The following is a 25796-nucleotide window of genomic DNA, read 5'->3' on the forward strand; positions in this document are numbered from 1 at the left end:
TTCTTGTCCTTCTAAGTGGTAGAGATTGTCCACGGGATTCTCCGACCTCCCCCCCGCCAGGTCGGAGAATCGCCGGGGGGGGGGGGGGGGGGGGGGGTGAATTCTGCCCCGCCGCTCCAACACCGGCTGCCGAATTCTCCGGCGCCAGTTTTTGGAAGAGGTGGAGATCATGCCGAATTGGAGGCAGGCTGTCCATTCCCATGCTCTGACAGCTGAGATGATCTTGGCTAACGTACTCTGGAATTTGGAGCTCGTAAACATCCTGCCATCTGCCATGACAGCGCCACATGCATTAGTGCATCACGGCAGGAGCAAACATACAGAGCTCTGACAGACGGTGGGACCAAAGGGCTTGGAATGGGAGTGCTTTGAGGCAGGATCTTCACTTTCTGTTCCCTGTCTCCATCTTCGCCCTCACATCCCATTTGCACCTCCCTCGTAACCTAGAGGACAGCACTTTGCTGCATTGAGGGAGGTGGTGGAGTAGTGGTATTGTCACTGGACTAGTAAACCAGAGACCCAAAGTATTGCTCTGGGAACCCAGGTTCAAATCCCGCCACAGCAGATCATGAAATTTTAATTCAATAATTAGAAGTCTAATGATGACCATGAAACCATTGTCGATTGTCACAAAATCCTGTCTGGTTCACTAATGTCCTTTAAGGAAGGAAATCTGCCGTCCTTGCCTGGTCTGGCCTACACGTGACTCCAGACCCACGGCAATGTGGTTGACTCTTAATTGTCCCCTCAAGGAGCAATTACGGATGACCAAAAAATGCTGGCAGAGCCTGTGACGCCCACTTCCCATGAACACATTTTTAAAAACGTCAACGAGACGCTGGATAAATGGCTACAGCATTGTGTAAACCTATCCTATTTAAGTATTCAGGACATTGTTGAAGCTCAGCATGCATTCAGTTGCCTGCTGCCTCTGAACCTACAGGCAGATGGCCACTTCTTCCCATTGTTGCTTGCCAAGTGGTATTCAACCTTGTTTTTACATGCAGATGGCCACTTCTTCTGCAGAGGTGAATTTAGTGCAAAATCCTGACACATCCTGGCACTCATGCTAGGGATGAACTCTCCAATTGCAGGTGTGCTTCCAGGAAGGCTTACAGGACTTCCAAAGTTGCTCCAAAATTGCCCTCATCAATGGCCTCACCATTATGCAGATCATCATTTTCCACTGCCTTATTGACATCAAATCAACATCAGTGAGTGTTGTTTGCCACGTGGCTGTGTGATATTTAACTCTTGCCACCATGCAGCTGGGTGGACTTCATTGCCGATGGCCAGGCATAGACTGGCTTATCTGGGCTACCTCCAGTCCTCTGCCTCTCCCTGTTGTTCTGTGTCCTCTTCTCCTGCAAGGAGACTAATGAGTGTGAGAAGTGGAATGTTTTAAGAGAACAGCATTTGTGGAAGATTGATTATGATGTAGTAAGATGTGGGTATGTGTCAGTGGTTGCTAATCAAATGTGGATGTGAGGAGGTGTCATAAGAGAGGGCGGGTGCACCTGCCCAGATAAGCCAGTCTATGCCATAAGTGGCATGTCATTGAATGAGACATGCCACTCATTTACCTGCCCTGACCAGGCCATTAAACCTCTTACAGCACTGTATCCAGGGACAGGGCATCACACTCACACGGCTGGCCTCTTCAGCAACTTGCAGCACGTCTGCTTGTTCTCAGTGGCAGGCTTCTTCCTCCACTTAGCATGGAAAGGGATCTCCGGGTCAGCCCTTGTGGAATGTAGTATATCATTTAGAAACACATCTGAAAATTCAGTTGCAACTGTTGCATGCTGACACACTACTCTTAAGTTGTAGGTTCTGCTTTGACACTTCTGGAACACCTCGTTCTGAACTATGCAAGGTCCCTTTTAATACAGTTGAAACATAATACGGTGGGTCATCATCACACCCACTCTCTCTAATTGGTCAAGAAAAAAAGTCAGGTGCAAAGCCGTAATTGAGTTAGAAGGGCAAGTGACAAAAGTGCTGCTGAAATTTCTGGGTTTGCAACATGAAGCCAGCCTCCCCCGCTGCGAGTGGATCTGACAGTTACAATTCACCCAACAGGTATAGGTTAGCAGGTTAGGGAATGAAAAGCAGAGATTAACAAATTGCAGATCAATGATGATTTGAAGATGGATGACGATAGATATCATTCAGCTCAAGTTCATCAGGTATTGGTACAACAAATCGGGCAATGGTGGTGGAGTGGTAATGTCACTATACTAGCACTCCATCGGCCCAGGCTACTGCTCTGGGAACAAATCCCACTACAGCAGTTGCTGGAATTTAAATTTAATTAATATATCAGGAAGATAAGTTAGTCTCAGTAATGGTGGCCATGACAACTGTCATACATGGTAAAAACCTATCTGATTCACATGTCCTTTAAGGAAGGAAATTTGTCATCGTTACTTGGGACTGGATTTTATGTGCCTAGCCAGGTGCGTTTTCGGAAAGCCCTTGCCCGAGCTGACTTCCATAATGCACTAAGTGGGTGCCGGCCAAAACCAGCAGCCTATTAACAAAGCATTTTGCCAAAACTGATGACAGGTCATCAACGTGAAGCACTAACCCTATATTACGTTCTCCACAAGTACTGCCTATCTACTGAGTGTAGATTTGACCAGATTGGACCAGAGTGCTGATATTTTATTTTCTAATTGTACAGCCCATTTCTCAACATTAGGTGTGAGTGTTAGCTCAGAAACTTATATTATACTCCTTAAATATCAAGGAACTTCTAAAATGCCTTGATAACAAAAGCTTAAAATTATGGGCTTTTGTAGGCAGATTAGGTGGGGGGGGGGGGGGGGGGGGGGAGGGGAGGGTGGTGCGGGGATCCCAATGCTGTGAAAACACAAGTTTACAGACCATTTTTATGCAGTTGATTTACACTGTAACTGTATCATGTTAGCACTTGATAACTGTAAGCATGGGTTTCATGTTACAGGGTGAAGTGGTCTCGGCCCCTGGCTAAAATGTCAGGGGGGGGGCCTGAAGTGAAGAACAGTGGCCCAGCAGCCTTTAACGGCCAATTTGATATTAATAAAGCAGAGGCCAGACTTTTTGGCACTTGGAGGCAGGAAGTGACACCTCAGAGTACTGTCAGCGAACTGCAGGCCAGGAGATCTCAAGTTCAGGCAACACCACCAGGAACAGTTGCCACTGCCAATACTGCACTCAGGTCTGGAGGAAGTGAGCTGTGCCAGATCACAACTTTGCAAGTGTTCGGGGGGTCCTGCCGAGTGCCAGACGGCAGGCCCAAGTAAGGGAGGTGGAGGGGCAGGGTTTGAGAGGTTAAGAGGAGGAGAAAGTAATAGCTTGGGGGGCAGGGGATCTGATAAGGAGACCAGCCACCCCTCCATCCGCCACCAGCCCATGCAGACAAACCTGGCATGGGTCTCACTAACTATAGCAGGATGAGTCCCTTAAGTGGACATTAACTGCTCACTTTAGGACTTTTGGCCCAGTGGCTGGCTGGCTGGCGAACACCGTCACTGGTAAATGTTTGGTGGGGCAGGAGTGGGCAGGCACATCACTCACTGGATTTTACACATACTCCACCTTCAAACTTGCTTGCAGGGGTGTGTATAATCCAGTTCTATTATACCAATACACTTTGTCAGTAAATTTTTCGGCTTCAGGTCCAGGCCTGAACAAATTGAAAAGTGCATTTACACCATCTATAAAACAAACTGAGCAGAAATGGATTCTTAAATCCAGCAAGAACACCGGCCATTCAGACTGAGGAAGATAAAAATGAACATGTTTTTGTCTCGTCTTTAAATCCATTCCATCCATTGTGGAATCATATTGTACCAAAAACAATACTGATCTGCTTTAAATTCTCATTCTGTTCAGCATTTCACCAGTAAATTTGCATTGTACTACTTACTATTTTTATTTTGTCCGAAGGTGTAATACTGTCTGTCTTGCCACTTGAAATCTCATAAGACATTTTTTGCAGACTATGAGAACTTTTCATTGTTGCAACACAGGACCCAGGATTACTATTGTTGGATGAAAAGTTAGTTTTATACTCAGGATGTTGCACCATAGGCCTCACTGTAGCTGTGGTCACAGTTTTTTTGGAACAGTGTTCATCCACACTCTCAGCCTCTTTGAAAAATTTTTCATATTTGTCTAGATAAGGAGGTCTCTCTGGAAGCAAATAGTAATGGGTGCTGCTGACCTTTTTGCCATCTTTTACTATTGGCAGGATGCAAGGTCCCTTTGTATTGTCCTTTCCTTGTGCTTGAATGACTTTGGGTGAGGCATATTTTGGGTCAGAAGCGAAACTCTGAGTGGTGGGCATTAACTTGTTTGGAGATGTTGAGAGGTACGCACCTACAGTTAGTGTTGGCATTGAAGATGCAGTTGTCCTTGGTTGGGGAGAACTGACAGGAATTGCCTTAGGACTTGGAGTTCTTGAGGATGGTTGTGACATTGGATCCCTGGGAGGAAGTTGTGGAGGCTTGTCCTCTTCACCTCCAGATGCGGGCGACATCTCACCAGACCATCGGCCTAGCTCATTTCTCCTTAAAGGCCGAGGAGGAATGGGGATCCGTGGTGGAATCTGAGGTTTATCATCAGAAATAGTTGGAGATACACATGCTGACAAGATGGGACTTGGTGTAGAGGCTGGTGTTGAAATGACAGGGACATTAAGTCTTTTCATGCATTCTTGTTGAAGTTCCTCAAATATCTCAGCTGACTGAGAGAAGCTGCTTTGTTTCATGTGTCTGGGTGGTAGAAACAAATTATCCTCAACTTTAAGCTGTCCTTTGCCATTTGTGTCAAGCACAAATGCATAATTAGTTTCTCCTGCTTCTCTATTTCTTGGCAATTGAACAGTTCCATATTTTGATACTTCACCAATTAATCCAGTATCTAAACTATTAATGGAGGAGACTTCAAAATCATCTTCATCCTGAGTAACATCATCATAGGCTGGAGGTGGAGGCAAGGGTTTGGAATCCCAGTCAACAATAGGGACAGGGTGCAGAGGTCTGGGCAAAGTTCTGGTTGGACTCTGAGGTGGTGTTTTGTCCAGAAGTGAATAAGAATCCAATACTAGCTTGGCCAGTGTCGGAATTGTGTTCTCCAGTACTGGGGATGGAGTCTGACTTGCCTGTTCATCTCCAAAGTCAATCAGAGCCACTTCGTTATTTGTAAGACCTGAAAATTTACTCCAGTCTGATGGTTTCTCACCCAACTTTGTGGCAAAAACACGAGCAGCAGGTTTGTTGAGCTTTAAAGACTTCACTGGGCCCTGTTTCTTCAGACTGAGCTTTTTTGGAGGTAACGAAACTGTAGCTTCCTCTTCGATCACAGGGTCATAGACAGGTTCTGAAATATGTGCAAGAACAGAATTATTTAACTCGGAATTTAGAAACAAAATTATTTTTAAAAAGTCACAACAATCCATTCCTTTTGTGCATTTTCCCTGCTGTCATTTGTGTAATATATTTGCTATGAAAATGCATCAGAGCCAAATTCATCAAGTTGCTTGATTTAGAATATTTTACTTTTAGCAAAAAAAATTTCCAGCACACAAGGAGGCCATGTGCCTTATTTTGCTGACATAATCCAAAACTATTCTACTGCCCTGCTCTCTTCCCACAGCCCTCTATCTCCCTCTGCTTCAAATATTTATCAAATTTCCGTGGAAAAGATGCAATAGCCTCTATCTCAACCACTTATTTTGACAAAGCACCCATGTTCCAACAACATGTCACGTTAAAAAAAGTTCCTGACAATTTTAAATCGACACTCATCATGTACCAAAGGAAATAGTCTTTCCCTATTACCATCATTCCTAAATTTACAAAACTCCATGAAATCTGTCTCACTTATATCTGCTTCAATAGCCCCTGCATCTCAATTCTCTCCTCATAACTATTGCTTCCTACTCCTGGGGCTCGATTCTCTGCACCCCACGCCGGGGGGGGGGGAAAGAGAATCGCTGGAGGGCTGGGCGAATCACGCCATGCCGCTCTGGCACCCCCTGCGATTCTCCCACCCCCCCCAAAATGGCGTGTCGCATTTTGCGACAGGCCACTCGGAGAATCGCTGCTCCTCACGGCGACCGGCGATTCTCCGGCCCGGATGGGCCAAGTGGCCTGCTGAACCTGACTGGTTCACGCCGGCGCCAATCACACCTGGTTGCTGCCGGCGTGAACAGCGCGCGACCGGTGAGTGTGGGGCCTGTGGGGGGCGGAGGGAGGATTGAGCACCACGGGCGTGCTCAGCAGATGTCTGGCCCGTGATCGGTGCCCACCGATCGTCGGGCCGGTGTCTCTAAAAGACGCACTCTTTTCCCTCCGCCACCCCGCAAGATCAAGCCGCCATGTCTTGCGGGGCAGCGGAGGGGAAGACGGCAACCACGCATGCGCGGGTTGGTGCCGGCCAACCTGCGCATGCGCGGCTGACATCACTTTGGCGCCGCCGGCCGCATCATTCCCGGCGCTCCGCTTTGACGTCAAGGCCCGGCGTGCGGAATTCACGCGCCGCCGCTCCTAGCCACCCCCCCGATAGCAGGGGCAGCAGGGTAGCATGGTGGTTAGCATAAATGCTTCACAGCTCCAGGGTCCCAGGTTCGATTCCCGGCTGGGTCACTGTCTGTGTGGAGTCTGCGCGTCCTCCCCCTGTGTGCGTGGGTTTCCTCCGGGTGCTCCGGTTTCCTCCCACAGTCCAAAGATGTGCGGGTTAGGTGGATTGGCCATGCTAAATTGCCCGTAGTGTCCTAATAAAAGTAAGGTTAAGGGGGGGTTGTTGGGTTACAGGTATAGAGTGGATACGTGGGTTTGAGTAGGGTGATCATGGCTCGGCACAACATTGAGGGCCGAAGGGCCTGTTCTGTGCTGTACTGTTCTATGTTCTATAGGGGGCGGGGAGCGGCCTCCGACGCTGTAGTGAAACACTCCGGGTTTCAAGCCGGCGTCGGCTGTTTGTCTCCCGATGGGAGAATTCCGCCCCAGGTACTTTCCTGGAGAATCTACCCTGTACATTCTCTATGGCTGCAATGGCCTTTCAGCAATGGGGTGCCTAAAACTGCAAACCCCACTCACTGGCCTAACAATGTTCTGCACAACTTTAAAAAATCGTTTATATCCGTGTGCTCTATGCTCCCTATTTATGTACTCCAAAATGTAGCTGGTCTTTGCTTATGTCTTTATCTATCTGAAATTGCAATGAATTATGGATTTAAAACCCTGGCTCTTTCTGTTCTTTCACATCCTTCAGCATCTTTCTACTGAAGATGCATTTCCATCCAATTAATTTGCTAATGTCTTCCTGAAGTTAAATACTCTATTAACAGCACAGTTTTATGTGAAGCTATAATATGTGTAGAACTATGAGCTAGTGGAGGATAGTATTCATGTGACATCTGAAATGTTCTAATTTAGTGGCCTTTTTTCTGCATTGTTATTTTTGCATTTATTTTTAGAAGGAACTAGCATCTTTATTCCTTTATGCCCTCAGAGTATTCCACAGCTAAATAATTAATTTTGAATGTAGTCACTATGCATGCACAAGGTCCCACAACAAAAGATAAGGGCCACAGTTTATTTATTTTTTGGTCATGTTGCTGGGGGATAAATATTGGCCATGGTATTGGAAGAATTCTCCTGTTCATCATCAAAGATATCCATTTAAACAGACAGATGAGTCTTCGCTTCAACTTCTCATATGAAAGATAGTGCTATACTTTCAACAATACAGCATTCCCACAATCAGAAACTGAAATATATTCAAGTCTTGACCAGCAGCATGAAACCAATCTTTGGACATAAAGACAGCAGTGCTCCTCAGTCCCCTGACAGCTAACATTTTAAAATTGAGTTTCACTAGTTTTTACATTAAGCATTATGGCCACATATTTGGAAAAGCAAACTTTCAGCCCAGTATAAAAGGTTTTCTCACTTTCAGCATCAGAGAAACAACCTTTCAAAGACAGTTGCATGTACTGATGGGAAAACCAGTCGAATGACCAGAAATGAAGTAATTAGCTTCAGGGCAAGAACTCGTAGGTTAACATCACTGAATAATAAAATAAAAACATTTGCCCAATGATAAATGAAGCTGATGTAAATGTGAATAGTGTCGATGGCATTTAGCATTCCCAGACTATATTCTACAAGCAGACTTGTCAAGTTGGACTCTGGTAAGTGACAAAAACAATGAAGCTCCCAGATAATCTGTACTTAGCATATTTTACTGTACTGTGTTATGAATCATGTGAAACCTCATCTTATTTAACTTCTACTTTTCAGCTTGTAGAAATCAACTACCAGTTAATAAAGTGAAGACTAAAATCAGTTTAGAGACAGTAGCATCGAAAATTGTTTTCTGCCAAAAAGATTAAATGCAATTTTAAAGTAGATTATTGTGTCTGTAGAGGTTGATAAAAGATAAGGCGATGCATTAACCTATTCATGGCTATATGGCTCCCTTACAACCAGCTGAAATGGTGATATAATGCAGGATTATACTTTCTCCCTCCCCCATGCTGCATATTTGAAGGCAGGCAAGCTCATTATATTCCCATCACCTATCTGTTTGCTCCGACCCATCTCCCATTTTAAGGGGAGCAGTGGAAATGTGGGCAGCCTGCCCATCCTTAGGCCAATTAAGGGAATAGGGGCCTACCCAAAAGTCATACCTCCCTTTAATCTCCCACCTTCCCCCACACCTTCTAAACCTGGCACCCCACCCTGATCCCTGTCGCTGTAGCATGTCAGCCTGGCCCCAGTGAAATCTGGGACGTAGCTGAAGTTTGGCTTGCATTAGCTCTTCCTCTTTGAGGGCTGCCTGCAATTCCCACAATGGCCACAGCTCGAACCTGGTACTGCTGGCCAATTGGATTGGTGGGTAAATCTTTAAAGTGGGACTTCCTCCCCAGATGGGGGTGGAGGTTACACTATGAACCAAGTGGTAAATGGCTTTGGGCAGTCAACTTCTTCATGGGCAGGTTCCTGACCTTTCAGCCTGGAGCACAGGGAACACGGCATCTGTAAAATCCAGCCCTTGGTCAAAAACTGTTGATATTTTGGACCAGAAATTACAAGATGTACCTTTAAGGAATGGACTGTTTAAGTAAGTTATAAGAAAACATAAATAAAAAATGTAAACATTAAAACCATTCTAAACTCAGTGTAACACCCCTTGGAATATTAAACTCTAAAAAGCAAAGACTTTAAAAAGTCAATCTAATTGAGGGATAACTGAAAAAAATTCAATCTAATTGAGGAATAACTAAAAAAAAAACTTTTCCCTCTTGTAGCAAAGCCGTACAATTCATGCATCAGTGTCTTTATCTAGTCTTCGCTGGTCAGCATCTAATACCAAATGTTGCCAGGTTGCCACAGTGGAATGCCAGGTAAAGAATCTGCAATGATTGTCATTGTAGAATGCAATGACAGGGAAACATTACATGACATGAACAGAGATACGGTGAGTGACTACAAATTGAATGGTCTTTAAATTGTCAGATTTCTTTAAAGATACATGAAAACATATGCACTCATAAGCATGCAGGAAATGGCAGAGTGATGGTTAGTAAAATTGAAAAAACAGAAACCTGCACAGACATTTCCTACAATCGAGACACTCGGGAACTATTTAGGATTAAAAGTTCACAACATAGATACAGAAATGATTGAAAGCCTAAAACTTTCAAATACTGGAGATGATAACAGCGAGTTTAAATTCTGCTGTGGTGTCATATGCAGAAAAGAACAGAACCAGGGTTCTTGAGGCATTTTTTGTTTCAATTCAATCCCAACAGCTACTATTTTGTACTTTAAGCCACCTTTCACTCTTCCAGTCAAAAATGTACCAAGTGTAACTAAAACCCATTTATGGGAAGTGCTGTAGCCAATTGTTTGAACTTGATTTTATTGAAGGATTTATGTACTTCACCACAGACCATCGTGGTAGAACTGACACCGTGTGGGAAGAAAGATTTTTGGTGTTAAAGAATGCACTATGTTCCTGCTATAAACAACGAGAATGCGTACTGTTCAGCTCAGTGGGCTAGACAGCTGGTTTGTAATGCAGAACAATGCCAGCAGCGCGGGTTCAATTCCCCTACCAGCTTACCCGAACAGGCGGCAGAATGTGGCGACTAGGGGCTTTTCACAGTAACTTCATGCTTTTGACAATACAAGATTATTACTATTATTACATTTTGACACAGTATCAACGCTTCAAGGTCAGGAATAGAAAGTGATTCACCAACCTCAGAAGTACGTGCCATTTTTCATTAAAGGTGTCAAATCTGGGGAAAATTTGTGTTGTGAGCCCCTGTCCAGAGCCCTTGCAGCCAGCAGACAAAGATACTTTGATCTTCAACAGTTCAAGCTGAATTTTAATTTACATTGTTAAAGTGAAAGGCTAGTGTCTAACTCACTGGCCTACATGATCCATAATTTGTGTATTATGTATAGAACATACTTTATGTTCGTAGTGTATTCAGCATTGTTCACTAGGTCAGGTGAAGGTTTGTTTCGTGGCTGTAGCAAGTTTGAGTGGGATTTCTGGAGACATTTTCTTAAATTGGTCCCAAGTTTTACTTTACCTCTCCTAGAGCACTGTATGATTAGATTGATGGGTAAACAGATGGGTGCATTGATGGAGTGGATGTGGAGAGGATGTTTCCACTTATAGGAAAATCTCGAAGCAGAGGACACAATCTCAGACTAAAGGGACAATCCTTTAAAACAGCGATGAGGAGGAATTTCTTCATCCAGAGGGTGGTGAATCTGTGGAACTCTTTGCTGCAGAAGGCTGTAGAGGCCAAATCACTGAGTGTCTTTCAGACAGAGATAGCTAGGTTCTTGATTAATAAGGGGATCAGGGGTTATGGGAAGAAGGCAGGAAAATGGGGATGAGAAATATATGAGCCATGATTGAATGGTGGAGCAGACTCAATGGGCCGAGTGGCTTAATTCTGCTCCTATGTCTTATGAACTTATGATTGGATGCTCTCTCACATAGTGTGTCAGCCTAAATTATGTGTTCAAGTCTTGAAGTGGGGCATGAAGTCACCACCTCTTAGTCTGATGTAAGAGTGGGACCACTAAGCAAAGCTGGGAAAATTAATACACTATAAAATAAAATCCACACTTAGGTCAGTAACTTTAGCAGTAAACGACATGGTTCTTGCATTCTCCTCATAATTCATGACATCAGGCAAATATCTATTCTATTCTACTGTCAGTGGTAGAGCTGTAACTAGCTGTACTTTACCAAATTGTTGTATGGGTCAAAACTACCCTCTCCAGATACAATCTAAGTGTGGAAAGTCAAAATCCATAAAGGTAATGGTGAGCATTTTCCACAATTACAGGGGACACAAGAATTTCCCACATTATGTATTATGGAGATACTAGTTTTAGAAAATCTCCAGTAAAACAGATTGTGACAGTAGGTAAGAATAAGAGGTGCATGGGCAAAATAGAAATAAGAAACAAATATTAGTAAGTATACTGGGATTTAACAGCATTGTGTTATCCCAATAAAGTTGTAATATGCTCCACAATGCAGAACCCCTAGGCCTAGTTTGAAAGTAGTGACTGCCAAAGAATTTCTAAAGCACTTCGGCAGCCAAGTTTAAATACTAATGGAATATAATAGAATAGACATGAAAGGGAATTATTGTTTTACGAATCTCTGTCTATACAAATGATCCATTAAATATCTCACATTTACAACACAATGCAACGGCCAGAATGAATTCAACCATAATTTAATGATAAATCAGTTCAACAGTATTGTTTGTTCAATAGAGTGTCTCAATATCAGTTCTGTGCAGATCTCCCATCACACAGAAAACCCATGCCTCAAGTGTAGTGGTACATGACAAAATACCTTTGAAAAGAGGGGCTAAAATGGAACATAGTGGGCAGGAACACCTTTTAAACTGGAGAAAACGCCGTAACTTACTCTTGCCAAACACATTCGGTTGAGGAGGGCGTGGAGGAGGCTCCTCTGCAATTTTTTAAAGAGGCAGCACAGGAAGAAAAGGCCAAAATCATTAGCTCAGTCACACCACAGTGCATCAATAGACAATATTCATAGCACCATTTAACCCTTAAAGAGCTAGCTGCTGGATATCCATGGAGAAAGAATTGGCAGTAAACTGCACTACCCAAACAGGCATCGGAGTATAGCGACTAGGGGATTTTCACAGTAGCTTCATTACAGTGTAAGCCTACTTGTGACACTAATAAAGATTATTATTATTATTACAGTATAATGTTTTTCAACACGAGCTTCCTAGTTCATGGGTTAGAAGTTCAGATTTCAACTACCTGCATTTTCACCATATTAAACGTGTTTGTTCTGACTGGATGATAATTTTTGGCTAAGATATCTTGTCTGCATTGCTCCTTCAGAAGCAGAAACACATGTTCCACCAGTCACAGAAATACACAAATCCAATCTCTTTGGCTATATGGTGTAAAGATACATATCTACAAATATACATACACGCGGCAGACAGTAGTAGTTTAATGGATTCTAAATGGAAAGCAACAAGTTTAGACCTTCTCCCCGCACCTCATCTTGCAAGTCTGTATTTACTAGTTCACTTTCTGCATCCATCACTCTTCTGAGCTTAGCCATCTTGCAGGCAGACCACATAGAGTGACATCACATGCAAACAAGTTATTTTATGTGAGAATGAGAAGGGAGCCTGACCTCATGTTCACTCACACCAATTTTCCAAGCAGAAGTGCAGGCATTGCTGGGAATGGAAAAGTTAATTTTGTCATTAATTACAGGTGCAGTGACAGCCATCTAATGGTCACCAATTTAATTCTCATAAACAACATTGTCATTTTCCTCAGGTTATGTGCACATTTAAGTGCATTAGATGTAGATACATGTTTGTATTTATTAGGATACAAGTGCAATTGCATATTGAAATATTAAAATCAATAAAGCCAGATAAAGCAGAGAAAGCAAAATTTGCATAAAGCACACAATCAAGATTTTGTTTGACTATGAGTTCTTACTTTTTGATCTTCCTGGTAGCTGGGTTGCCCTGATTGCTTTCATATCAAGTCCAAGGACATCTGGAGGATCCATGGGATTGCCCAGGTACAATCTGTGAGAAGACAAACCAACCACCATAAAATGTGGATGGTCAGTAACACCTTGGGAATCAAAACAGCTTTGTATTGGCTTACAATGTAACAAAGCACCGACTAAGTAAGAAGTGGACATTTGTATTGATCCAGATGTTATAAATATACTTGTTCCTTTTATAGTTGATATTCTTGTCAAGGTCCAATGTTATTCCTAGGTAGATGAAGTCAGCAACTTGTACTTTCAATATTAATAAGCAACTGCTGTAAAACTTTCACAGTATTTATCTAACTGGGGCATGTTTAAGTGCAACTGATTTAAGATTGTTGCAACAAAAAAGTTACCATGGAAAAGTGTCTCTTCAATGTAATGCAGAAACGAGTGGCACAAAATAAAAACACAGGAATGTACAGGAATATAAAGGACCACTGTCATCCGACTGTCTGTTCCTAGTGTCTAGGAAGTAGGATATCCAGCATAATACTTGGGTTTCTACCATTTCTTTATTTTTAAAAACTGAATTTAAGAAAATTATACTTAAAACTTTTGAGCTGGCTCTTCCAGCAGCTAAGCCGATCAATAATTCCTATGTCTGACTTGTAAGAGGAGGGTGTTTCTGTGTATTCAAGCCAACAGAGAAGACAGGCACGTCGTGGAGCTCTTCTATTGAGTCACATACACTGCAAACTTGAAAGGATTTACTGGACAACATGTTTTGCGACTCACTGTGACAACAGGGTCCTGCTCTTGACTGTTAAAACTGCTCATCCTGGAATGCAAAGATTAAGTTCTCTACTGCAAATTGTCATCTTAAACCCCTCTGCTCCACCCTCACCTGCAACACTAAGTATGAAGAACTCATGAACTTCTTTGTCACTAAGATTGGGACATTCAATCGGTCGCTTATGCCATGTCCCTCCTTTGCACTAGCCCACATGTCAAACTTCCTCTAAAATTCCCCCTATCCTAGTTCTGAACTAGCAAATTTCTCTGGTTTCTCTCCTACCGCCCCTCATGCCCTTCAGAGCTCATCATGCTCAGCAGATGCACGTCCTGCTTCCTCAACTTTATTCCCACCAAACTGTTAAACCACTCAATTTCCCCTTCTGATCCTCATTTCAACAATATTGTTAATGGTTCTCTTTTCAAATGTTGTTCTTCTCTGTAAATCTGCTGACAGCAATGTACCTGCAAAAAATCAATCCTTCACCCAATTGTCATTGCAAACCTTGCTCCATCTCCAACCTCACGTTCCTCTCCAAAGTCTTTGAAGATATTTTCATCTCTGAAATCTGTTCCCACTTTACCTGGAATTCCATATTGGAATCTTTCCAATCAGGTTTTTGTCCGTGCCACAGTACTTATCAAAGTCACAAATCACATTTGACTGGGGGCTGGTTAGCACAGGGCTAAAGAGCTGGCTTTGAAAGCAGACCAAGGCAGGCCAGCAGCACGGTTCAATTCCGTTACCAGCCTCCCCGAACAGGCGCCAAAATGTGGCGACTAGGGGCTTTTCACAGTAACTTAATTGAAGCCACTTGTGACAATAAGCGATTTTAATTTTCACTGTGACAAAGATTGACTTTTCCTCCTCATCCTCCTCGGCCAGTCTGCAGCCTTTGACATAGTTGGACACAGGACCCACTTCCAACACCTTTCCACTGTTATCCAGTTGGGTGGAGCTGCTCTCAGCTGGTTCCATTATTATCGATCTAACCGTATGCAGAGCATCACTTTCAATGATTTCTCTTCCTATACCCTCAATGTTATCTTTTGTTCTCCCCCACCCATCTATCCTTGGTCCCGTCCTATTTCTCATCGGCATGCAGTCCCTCAGCAACATCATCTAAAAACACAGCATTTGTTTTCACATGTAAGCTGATGACACCCAACTCTACCTCACCACGATCCTTACCTCACCAGCACTTTTACATTCCTCCATTGTTGCTATATTAGCAGACTGCTTAGCCAACATCCAGTACTGGATAAATAGAACAGTCATCCAATTAAATTTTGAGAAAACTGAAACGATTGATTTCAACCACTGTTCCAAATTCCTGTGCCCTAACTATCGATTCAATTCCCTTCTTGACTGAAATCCGAGATTAAGCAAATCTCTTTGCAACCTTCATGTCATATTTAACTCTGAGGTGAGCTTCTGGCCAGATATCTCTTATTTCCACCAACTTCACATCTGTATCAGCTCATCTGCTACACATTTATGCCTTTATTACCTATCAATGTCATTATTCAAATCTACTCCTGGCTGATAGCTCACAGTCTAACCTCCATTAACTTGAAGTCATCAAGAATTCTGCTGCCCTTGTCTAAACTCCCATCAAGTTCCATTCCCCTATCCCCCTTCCTTCTCGCTGACCTAAACTGATTCCCAGTCAAGCAACGTCTTTATTTTAAAACTCTCATCCTGGTTTTCAAATCTCTCCATGGTCTCTCTCCCTCCTCCCCCACAGCAACCCCCCCCCCCCCCCCCCAACCCTCCAAGGTGTCCATGCTTAACTCATTCTGGGATCCCTGATTTTTATTGCTTTACCATTGGCCAAAGCTTTAACAAAGAGTCATCGGGACTTGAAACGTTAGCTATTTTTTCTCCTTACAGATGCTGCCAGACCTGCTGAGATTTTCCAGCATTTTCTCTTTTGGCTCCTTCAAACCTACCTCTGTGACCAAGCTTTTTGTCATTTGACCTAATCTCTTCTTATGTGGCTCAGTGTCAGATTTTGTTTTATAATGCCCCTGCGAAGTGCCTTGGGACATTTTATTTCCTTAAAGGCCCGACATAAATTGCTATTGTCTAAACAATCAGCCGTATTAATTCTGTCCATGCAGGTCTACCATCAGGACATGCATATAAAATGTTAACTCCAAAAATACAAAACAAGCATTTTATAAGAGAGACTCCAGAAAATCAGTTCAAAAAGTGCAAACTAATATTAAACCTTAGAATTCTCAATCATTCAGAAGTATAAAAGCCCAATTTCTGAATATGAAATCAATAATTCTCCTGTCCAATATGCAATCCAATCCCCATTCTACGTATGATTGTGTTGCACTCCATTATTCGGAGATCATTGCACTTCACCCCAGCATTAAGAACTCAGTATGCAAATCTGTCAATCGAGTCAGAAAACCAAAATATAAGATCGTTATCGCGACAGTTTCAGTGCTTAACAATTTCATTTTGAAGTTAATAGCGTTAGGTGTAATGATTGGTAATGAAAAAAATGTAATAAATATATTATTTATTTGTAATTGGGGGACCACCACAATTGGCTTCTGAACATGGGAAAATAGACAGGGCATTCAACAACACAGTTTCTGATCATTAATAAAAATGGAAGCACACATGTAAGCATTTGTGAAGACAGGATGTTACTTGGTTCTTAACTGCCCCTGATCAAGTCACTTGTTGAAACTCATTGTCCAAGTTCATACACGAATAGTCATGGGCAAAATACCAGATGCTGCCAGCACCACAACTCAGCATTTTCTTTTCAAAGGCAGTGACTAGAATGGTTGGCAGAATCAAGAAACATGTTTGGTACAAGTGCAAGTTGTTGTCGCAAAGGCAATAAGGGAGGTCAGCAACTTAATGCTCAAGTATGGATTGTGTAAAATTAACAATTAACCCTTCAAATATGGAGTATGTTTCGTATGTCTATAGAAGCAGCCCTTCTCCATCTAAATTAAATTGGAAGTAAAACTGTTTTTTATGAATATCTATACTTAAACTGGTCTACGGTTCAGTGGAGTAAGGTGTATCCCGGCGTATATGCAAACTCCTACATACTCATCTATTTTGTCAGGAAAGCCCCAGCAGTGCTCAAGTTTGGTGTCTCCATGCCCCGTGTGAATAAAGCTGTTCTTGAGCGGATGGCTGATGTCATGGGCTGAAAGGCCTGCGACGGATGTCACTGTGTTTCGTGGGAACTGTCCCACCTTCAATGTGCGCTTGTCCTGACCTCTCCACCAATAATTTTCAGCCCTGCAAAAAGGGAGGTAAAATGTTTATTAAAATTCTAAAGTTCTATGACTCGGATCTGATGGCTATTTAGGCAGAAAGCGAGCAGCCTATTTTGTTAGTTGCCTTTTCTTTAAAAAATGCAATCTAATTAGCATGTGTGTTTGTACGTTCTTGTTGCGAGCATTAGCAAATACACTCACACATTTCAGGAGTGGGAAAAGTATATTTGTATTATGCATACCAAAATTAGTGACAATCGGAATTGAGCTAAAATATTTGTTTTACTACAAGAAAACATACACTCTAAAATTCACATTAATTGAGGAGGTGAGTTTTGAAATATTGACAAATGTGGAAATGCTCGTGTTCTAAGTGCATACCTAACAGGTTATATTTTGTAAACTTTAAATGTGGCTTACAAATGGTTGTAATAAGAACAGAAAAATCTCTTATTCCTTAATATGCAGTTAGTTGTTTGATATTTGGGTGCTGAAATTGACAGGATGATTTTCATGAAAACATTGAAAAAAATTACAGCACAGAAAGAGATCATCTGGCTCAATGTATCCATGCTGATTGTAAGAGTTATCTGGCCTAATCCTATCTTCCAGCTCTTGGTACATAGCTCTGCAGATTACAGAACTTCAGGTACACATCCATTCTTTTTTTTAATGTAATGATAGTTTCTACCTCTACCAACCTCACAGTGAGTTATGTACATGTTCTGGGTAAAAAAACATGATTCAACTTTCCTCTAATCCCTTTCTCTTTTATGGAATGTGGCCTCACTGGCAAGGCCATCATTTGTAACCCATCCCTAATTGCCCTTGAATTGCGTTTTAACTCTCAGCCGTTTTGTCCGCCCTGCTTGAAACCCTGAGCTGTCCTGGAGCCGCTGAATGGAAGATACAGGCTCACTGCCAACATGGGCCACTTGCCCCAATATTAGAGAGATGCTACACTTTTTTATTTGTTCCTTTATTTTTTGGTCTAGCTGAGGCATGAGATATCGGAAGACATTTTTTTTGGTAGGTTCATGTTTCATATTATTAGGGTTTAGCATTTATAAATAGGTTTAAAATGCAAATAAAATGAAAGGAAGTTCTATCTTTATTTTTTTTTAAACTTTGGTTCGTTATATGGTTCTATCCATTAAAGGAACTATAATGGATAGAATGCGGTGATCACTGTATGATTGTCCACTTAAGATACTCCGTGTTACTGGTCATGGGTTCTGTGGGTTCGGGCGTAGCTGCTGAGTCCAATCTTAGAGCCACGTTATCAAGCACACATTTGGCAGGAGTTTCCAAAAGGTCGGATCAGTCCTTGGACGCAAAGTCGTGGGTATTTGTTTCTCAGGTTCTTTCTCCGGGCCTCCTCTTGCCATCAAGTGTTCTTGAAGAATTGTGAACCTTCAATCAAGAGGGTCCTCCAAGTAGGTTTCTTCTGAGCAATAGTCATCCAGGTGATGACGTATATGTTCCATTTCTTGAGGTAAGCCTTCAAGGTGTCTTTGAAGAGCTTTGCTTGTCCTCCTCTTCACCAGGATCCTTCCTTGAGCTGAATGAAGACAATTTGCTTTGGCAGTCAGAACTCTGACATCCTCAGCATATGGGCGGCACAGCAGAGTTGGTGTCAGATGATTATGGCCTCGATACTGGTGCTATTGACTCCTTCAAGGACACTAATGTGCCTGACCTCCCAGGTGATTCAGAGCTAAAGTACATTTGGATTTTGCAATGTATTTTAAGCTGTGTTTATCAAGAGTCTTTCTGATGTTCATCCTTACAAGCTTCAGTGACTACTTCAAATGCTTTAACAAGGTTTAATGCCATAGTTGATATATGTAAGCCTTCTATAAGCTAATGAGAACAATCTCTCTGACAGATATTGCAGAGAATCTGTTATCCACACCTAAGACTATACTGCCAAAGGACATTCCAAAATGATTTCAGAGGAGATTTGTGCCAGGATACTACTCTTCAGCAGCTGCTGCTTTCGGACTTTGAGCTGTAACATTCAAATTGAAATGTCAAAACCTTCCCCTTCCCCAGCCTTTACAAAGACAGAACTGTTGTGTTTACGCGGGGAAATATATTTTATTAACTGCTGAGTTTAAGTTAGAAAATACATTTTATTGCAAAAAAATTGTAAATGTTGGGGTAGTTTAATGTCATTTTTCAGCTGATAATGTTAAATAAAAGCTAGTTTCAAAGTCTTGTATTTATAAATTATTTTTGTTACATTCAACTTTACAAGTTTCTACAAATGTCTGACTGAAACATCAAAACATTAAATTATGAGATAATTATAAATGAATAAGATAATTGAAGTAAACAAGGCAGAAACATAATAAAATAGGTAACAAGCCGGCACACTGGCTGGCACTGCTGCCTCACAACACCATGGACCGGTGTTAAATTCCCATCTTGGGTGACTGTGTGGTGTTTACACCTTCTCCCAGTGTCTGCATGGGTTTCCTGGAACCATGGAACAGAACCATAGAATTCCTACATGCAGAAGGAGGCCATTCGGCCCATTGCATCTGGACCGACCCTCTGAAGAGCACCCTTTCTGAGCCCCACATCCGTGGACACTAAGGGGAAATTCAGCATGGCTAATCCACCTAATCTGAACATCTTTGGACTGTGGGAGGAAATCAAAGAATCCGGAGGAAATGCACACAGACTGTGGAAGAACATAAAAGTCCACACAGTCACCCGGTCGGAATTGAACCCGGGTCGACGGTGCTGTGAGGCAGCAGTGTTAACCACTGTTCCACCATGCTGCCACCATTTCCTCAGGGTGTTGCTGTTTCCTCACACAGTCCAATGATGTGCAGGTTAGGTGTATTGGCCATGCTAGATTGCCCATTCGTATTCAAAGGTTAGGTGGGATTACTGGGATAGGGCAGAGGCATGGGCCTGGGAAGAGTGCTATTTCGGAGTGTCTGTGCAGGCTCAATGAGCCAAATGGCTTAATTCTGCACTGATTCTATAAACACAGGACAAAAAAAATCAGATATTACAAGGACAGTGACAGCAAAAAGTCCTGGGGCGCTTTTAAAAACTTACGACCACAATCTAAACTAAAACATACAAACACTTTTAAGCATGCCACATGCAAAATTTTATATAGTTCAGATTTAAATAGTTTCACAGATTTAAAATAAATAACCAAACCTATTTTCACTTATAAATAATCACTTTAAATCATTAAAAAAATTAAATTACTTTGAAAGAATCAATAACAACAGCAATGCCTGTATAAAAAAAAGCACAAAACAATTGTCAAAAAACTTCTACATGGGCAGCACGGTGGCGCAGTGGTTAGCACTGATGCCTCATGGCGCTGCTGACCCGGGTTCGATCCCAGCTCTAGGTCACTGTCCGTGTAGAGTTTGCACATTCTTTCCGTGTTTGCATGGGTCTCACGCCCTACCATCCAAAGATATGTAGGGTAGGTGGATTGGCCATGCTAAATTGCCCCGTAACTGGAAAAATTGGAAAAAAACATTTTAAAAAAACTTCTACATATCTTTAAACACTTGTTAAATATGCTGCCTGTTGCCTTGAATATAAATCTGTTTAAATTTCACCCCTCAATAGGGGTTCCTAAGCTGGCCCCATCATAAGGAGGTGGGGCTGCACCATCCTGCGTCACGCTGGAGTCTGTGCAGGCCGGGGCGCTGGAGGCCCGAAGCTGGGCCATTACTGTGGATTTGCAGTCACATGTCAGGTCATGCCAGGTAAGGATTGTAGGTTTCCTTCCATAAAGAACTTTAGCGAACCAGATTGGTTATTATGACAATCAACCATGGCTTCATGGTCACCATTACCGATACGAGCTTTATATTCCAGATTGTATTAATTGGATTTCAAATTCCATGATGAAATTTGCAGATTGTAGCACCACTACTGACCATGCTGGCCGAGCCCTGAAGGACATCGCTGAGCTGAATCTGTGGCAAGTGGTGAGGGAACCATTATGTGGTAAATCCTACTTGACATCGTCCTCACCAACCCACCTATTGCAAATGTTGTCCATGACCGTACTGGTAAGAATGGGCACCGTATAGTCCTTGTGGAACGGTATTCAACCACAATCTGCAACTCATGGCCCGGTATATCCCCAACACTAATATGACTGCCATGTCCAGAGATCAGCCCTGATTCAATGAGGAGTACAGGATGGGGTATCAGGAGCAGCACCAGGCACACCATAAATTTAGGGAGTTGAATGCCTGGCTCAAAGTTTGACGTGGGAGCCCATTACGGGAAAGTGGGAGCTGTACACTTGCGACAGTCCTTACCTGAACTATGCTGGGACCATTGTTCTGGAAAGTTGCATAACTAGGGTGGTCGAGATGGCTTTAAAGTATAGTGGTGACAAGGAATTAAGTGTGGGAAGAGGGAACATCATCCCTGCATCCAGTCTGTCCAGCCCGGTCAGAATTTTATACGTTTCAATGAGATTCCCTCTCATTCTGCTAAACTCCAGTGAATACAGACCTAGTTACCTAATATCTCCTCATACACAAAGAGAGAAGACAAGACTAGAAAGAAAGGTAGCAATAAGAGATGTGATAATCAGAGCATGACAGGAAGGAACAGGTCTACAAACATAAGAGTGCACTGGCAGATAAGGCCAGAAATAGATTGCAGAAATGGTAAAAACACAGCATGAAAGGCTCTGTAATTGAATGCATTCAGCATTCATTGCAACAGTTCAAGAAGTCAGCTGAGGCAATTAGGGATAAACATGTAATGCTGACCTAGCCAGCGATGCCCACATCCCACGACAGAGTAGAAAAAAAATCTTCCCATGCCTGCATTTTACTTTCAAATGATATCTCTGCAAATTAAATAACGAATAAGATGCTTTGAAGTAACTTGCTGTCAGTCTCTACCATCACTTTCTGTCTCCAAAACAGGTACTAGTTGAAGCGTTCACAAGTAAAGGCAACAGCCAGACACTCTTTCTCAATCTGTGCGTAATATCATTCAGCTTATGTTAATCCATCACAACTGATTTTCCTTGCTGCGTTGTTGTTCCAAATTTCGCTGGTATTGCACTGCAGGGTGATTTCATCATTGACAGTATTGTACATCAGCACTGGCATTGTCATTACTACTTGTTTGATACAAATCAAAGCTGTTTCTTTTTGCGTGCCCCAATACCACTGAACATCCTTTGAAATGAGCTTGCATAGAATTTCACATACTGAAGACAAATTGGGCAAGAGCCTAGCTAGGCAGTTCACAAATCCAACAAATCATTGAACCACCTTCCCATCTTTTGGATGCTGCATTTCCATTACAGCTTGCATCTTCACAGGATCAGGGGAAAGTCCTTTAGCTGTCAGCACATGACCTATGCACTTGCCTTCAGTCGCAGGTCTTTCTTGTTCAGCTTCAGGTCTGTCTGACTCACCCTCTTTCAAGCAGTTTTATTAAATCCTGATCTTGGCCTGCGATGCATTTGTCATAATATACACACACGTATATGATGGTGCATAGACAGACACTGACTGACACACTAAATGACCAATCAACACACAGAACACAGCATCCAATCACCAGACAGGACACGGCCACTATAAAGCCAGAGGGCACTAGTTTTCCAGCTCTCTTGGGATGCAGCCTCTGAGACAGCCAGAGCCTGTGATCAGCAACACGAACATCCACCATGTGCGAGCAGTATAGTCTGGTCAGGTTAGCCTCAGGTCTCCAGTCAACTCAACATAGTGTCAACCCACAGCGCAAGTATGTTTAATAGCTCATAGTTCAATAAAATAGAGTTGTACTTCTACAAGTGTTGGTAGCCTGTCTCTCTCACTGCTATAGTAAACACAGTCCTCGCAGACCCAGTATACCCAACACATCAGGATTCTTCCATTGTATCTCCACATCCATAGACTAGCACGTTATCCATGATTGTTTTGACTCCTGGTGGACCATTGATTATTTTCTGCCGTCTGCATTAATACTCTTTTGGAGCAGAAAAAATGCCAAATGACAAGCTCAACCATCTGTACCAGCCAAATGGCATCCAGAAGTAATCAGACAGATAATGTTGCTTTCACCCAATTTCACTTGGCTGTATCCATCCTTAACATCTGGGGGAGGTGATAGAAGGAACTCTGCCATCCTCACTGGTCTGGCCGACATGTGATTCCAGACACACAGCAATGTGGTGGACTCTTAAATGGTCCAGCAAGCTACTCAGTTGTATTCAACCGCTACGAAAACACAAAAAACAAATGGAATGCGACGAACACAGCAGAGGTGGCAGCAGCACAGTGGTATACAGTTGGTAGGGAGTTACCCTGGGAGTCCTCAACATCGACTCTGGATCCCATGAAGTTTCATGGCTTCAGGATAAACATGGTCAAGGAAACCGGCTGATTACCACTTACCACCACCATAGCTGATGAATCAGTATTCCTCCATGTTGAACACCACTTGGAGGAAGCACTGAGGATGGCAAGGGCACAGAATATGATCTGGGTGGGGGACTTCAATGTCCTTCATCAAGAGTGGCTCGGTGGTACCACCACAGACCGAGCTGGCCGAGTCCTAAAGCACATAGCAGCAGGTGGTGAGGGAACCAACAAGCGGGAAAATCATACTTGACCTCATCCTCACCAATCTGCCTGCTGCAGATGCATCTGTCCATGACAGTATTGGTAGAAGTGACTACCGCAAAGTCTTTGTGGACACAAAGTCCCATCTTCAGATTAAAGATACCTCCATCGGGTTGTGTGGCATTACCATCGTGCTAAATGGAATAGACTTCGAACAGATCTAGCAACTCAAGATAGGGGCCACGATTCTCCCAAAGGGAGACAAACAGCCGACGCCGGAGTGAAACCCGGAGTGTTTCACTCCGGCGTCGGAGGCCTCTCCTCGCCCCCTATTCTCCACACCCCCCCCCCCCCCTCCCCGGGAGGAATGGGAGCGGCAGCGCGTCAATCTCGGGTGCCGGGCCTTGACGCTTCGTCAAGACGCTTGCGTCAAAGCGGCCGGTGGCGCCTAAGTGACGTCAGCCGCGCATGCGCAGGTTGGCCGGCGCCAACCCGTGCATGTGCAGTTCCCATCTTCCCCTCCGCTGCCCCGCAAGACATCGCGGCTTGATCTTGCGGGGCGGCGGAGGGAAAAGAGTGCGTCTTTTAGAGACGCCGGCCCGACGATCGGTGGGCACCGATCGCGGGCCAGACATCTCATGAGCACGCCCGTGGTGCTCGATCCTCCCTCCGCCCCCCACTCACCGGTCGCGCGCTGTTCACGCCGGCAGCGACCAGGTGTGGTTGGCGCCGGCGTGAACCGGTCGGGTTCGGCAGGCCGCTCGGCCCATCCGGGCCGGAGAATCGCGGGTCGCCGTGAGAAACGGCGATTCTCCGAGCGGCCTGTCGAAAAGCGCGACACGCCATTTTGGGGGGGGGGGGGGGAGGGGGAGAGAATCGCGGGGGGTGCCAGGGCGGCGTGTCGTGATTCGCCCGGCCCTCCTGCGATTCTTCCCCCCCGCGTGGGATGCGGAGAATCGCGCCCAGGGCATCTATATTGCGCTGTGGGCCATCAGCAGCAGCAGAATTATATTCAACCACAATCTACAACCTCATGACCCGGCCTATACCCCACTCTACCATTGCCACCAAGCGGGGAAACAACGCTGGTTCAACGAAGAGCGCAGGAGAGCATTGGATTGGATTTGTTTATTGTCATGTGTACCAAGGTACCGTGAAAAGTATTTTTCTGCGAGCAGCTCAACAGATCATTAAGTACTTGAAAAGAAAAGGAAATGAAAAAAAATACATAATAGGGCAACACCAAGATACGCAATGTAACTAGATAACACCGGCATCGGGTGAAGCACACGGGGGTGTAGCGTTAATGAGATTAGTCCATAAGAGGATCGTTTAGGAGTCTGGTAACAGTGGGGAAGAGGCTGTTTTTGAGTCTGTGCGAGTTTTCCGACTTTTGTACCTCCTGCCCGATGGGAGAAGTTGGAAGAGTGAGTAGGCTGGGTGGGAGGGGTCTTTTATTATGCTGCCCGCTTTCCCCAGGCAGCGGGAGGTGAAGATGGAGTCAATGGATTGGAGGCAGGTTCGTGTGATGGACTGGGCTGTGTTCAAGACTCTCTGAGATTTCTTGCGGTCTTGGGCCGAGCAGTTGCCATTCCAGGCTGTGATGCAGCCAGATAGGATGTTTTCTGGAGTGCATCTGCAAAAGTTGGTAAGAGTTAATGTGGACATTCTGAATTTCCTTAGTTTCCTAAGGAAGTATAGGCGCTGTTGTGCTTTCTTGGTGGTCGACGTGTGTGGACCAGGCCAGATTTTTGGAGATGTGTACCTCTAGGAATTTGACACTGCTAACCATCTCCACCACGGCCCCATTGATGCTGACAGGGGTGTGCACAGTACTTTGCTTTCAACAGTGCTATCAAGCGGCACGTACTCAGCAATAACCTACTCGTGGATGGTCAGTTTGGAATCCGCCAGGGTCACACAGCTCCTGACTTCATTACAGTCTTTGTTCAAACATGAACAAAAGAGCTGAATACCAGAGGTGAGGCGAGAGTGACTGCCCTTGACATTAAGGCAACATTTAGCCAATTATGGCATCAAGGAGCCCTGGCTAAACTGGAGTCAATGGGAATCAGGGGGGAAAACTCTCTGCTGGTTGGAGTCACACCTGGCACA

General features: G+C 43.7%; 1 protein-coding gene across 9 annotated transcripts in view; it reads right to left on the minus strand.

Moving 5' to 3' along the window:
• tnk2b (tyrosine kinase, non-receptor, 2b) overlaps positions 1-25796 on the minus strand; it is a 405837-nt gene that overhangs the window by 21145 nt on the left and 358896 nt on the right. For 6 of the 9 annotated variants that reach the window (XM_038816361.1, XM_038816360.1, XM_038816362.1 and 3 more), the window contains 4 exons: positions 16922-17116; positions 13041-13132; positions 11893-12012; positions 3914-5367 (listed from right to left, as the gene is read on the minus strand). In XM_038816361.1, the coding sequence (XP_038672289.1) occupies positions 3914-5367; positions 11893-12012; positions 13041-13132; positions 16922-17116 (1861 nt within the window). The remainder of the gene's footprint in view (positions 1-3913; positions 5368-11892; positions 12013-13040; positions 13133-16921; positions 17117-25796) is intronic. The other 3 variants (XM_038816358.1, XM_038816364.1, XM_038816363.1) reach the window with 3 other exon arrangements.

This window comes from Scyliorhinus canicula, chromosome 13 (assembly GCF_902713615.1).
Source record: "Scyliorhinus canicula chromosome 13, sScyCan1.1, whole genome shotgun sequence".
Classification (NCBI taxonomy): domain Eukaryota; kingdom Metazoa; phylum Chordata; class Chondrichthyes; order Carcharhiniformes; family Scyliorhinidae; genus Scyliorhinus; species Scyliorhinus canicula.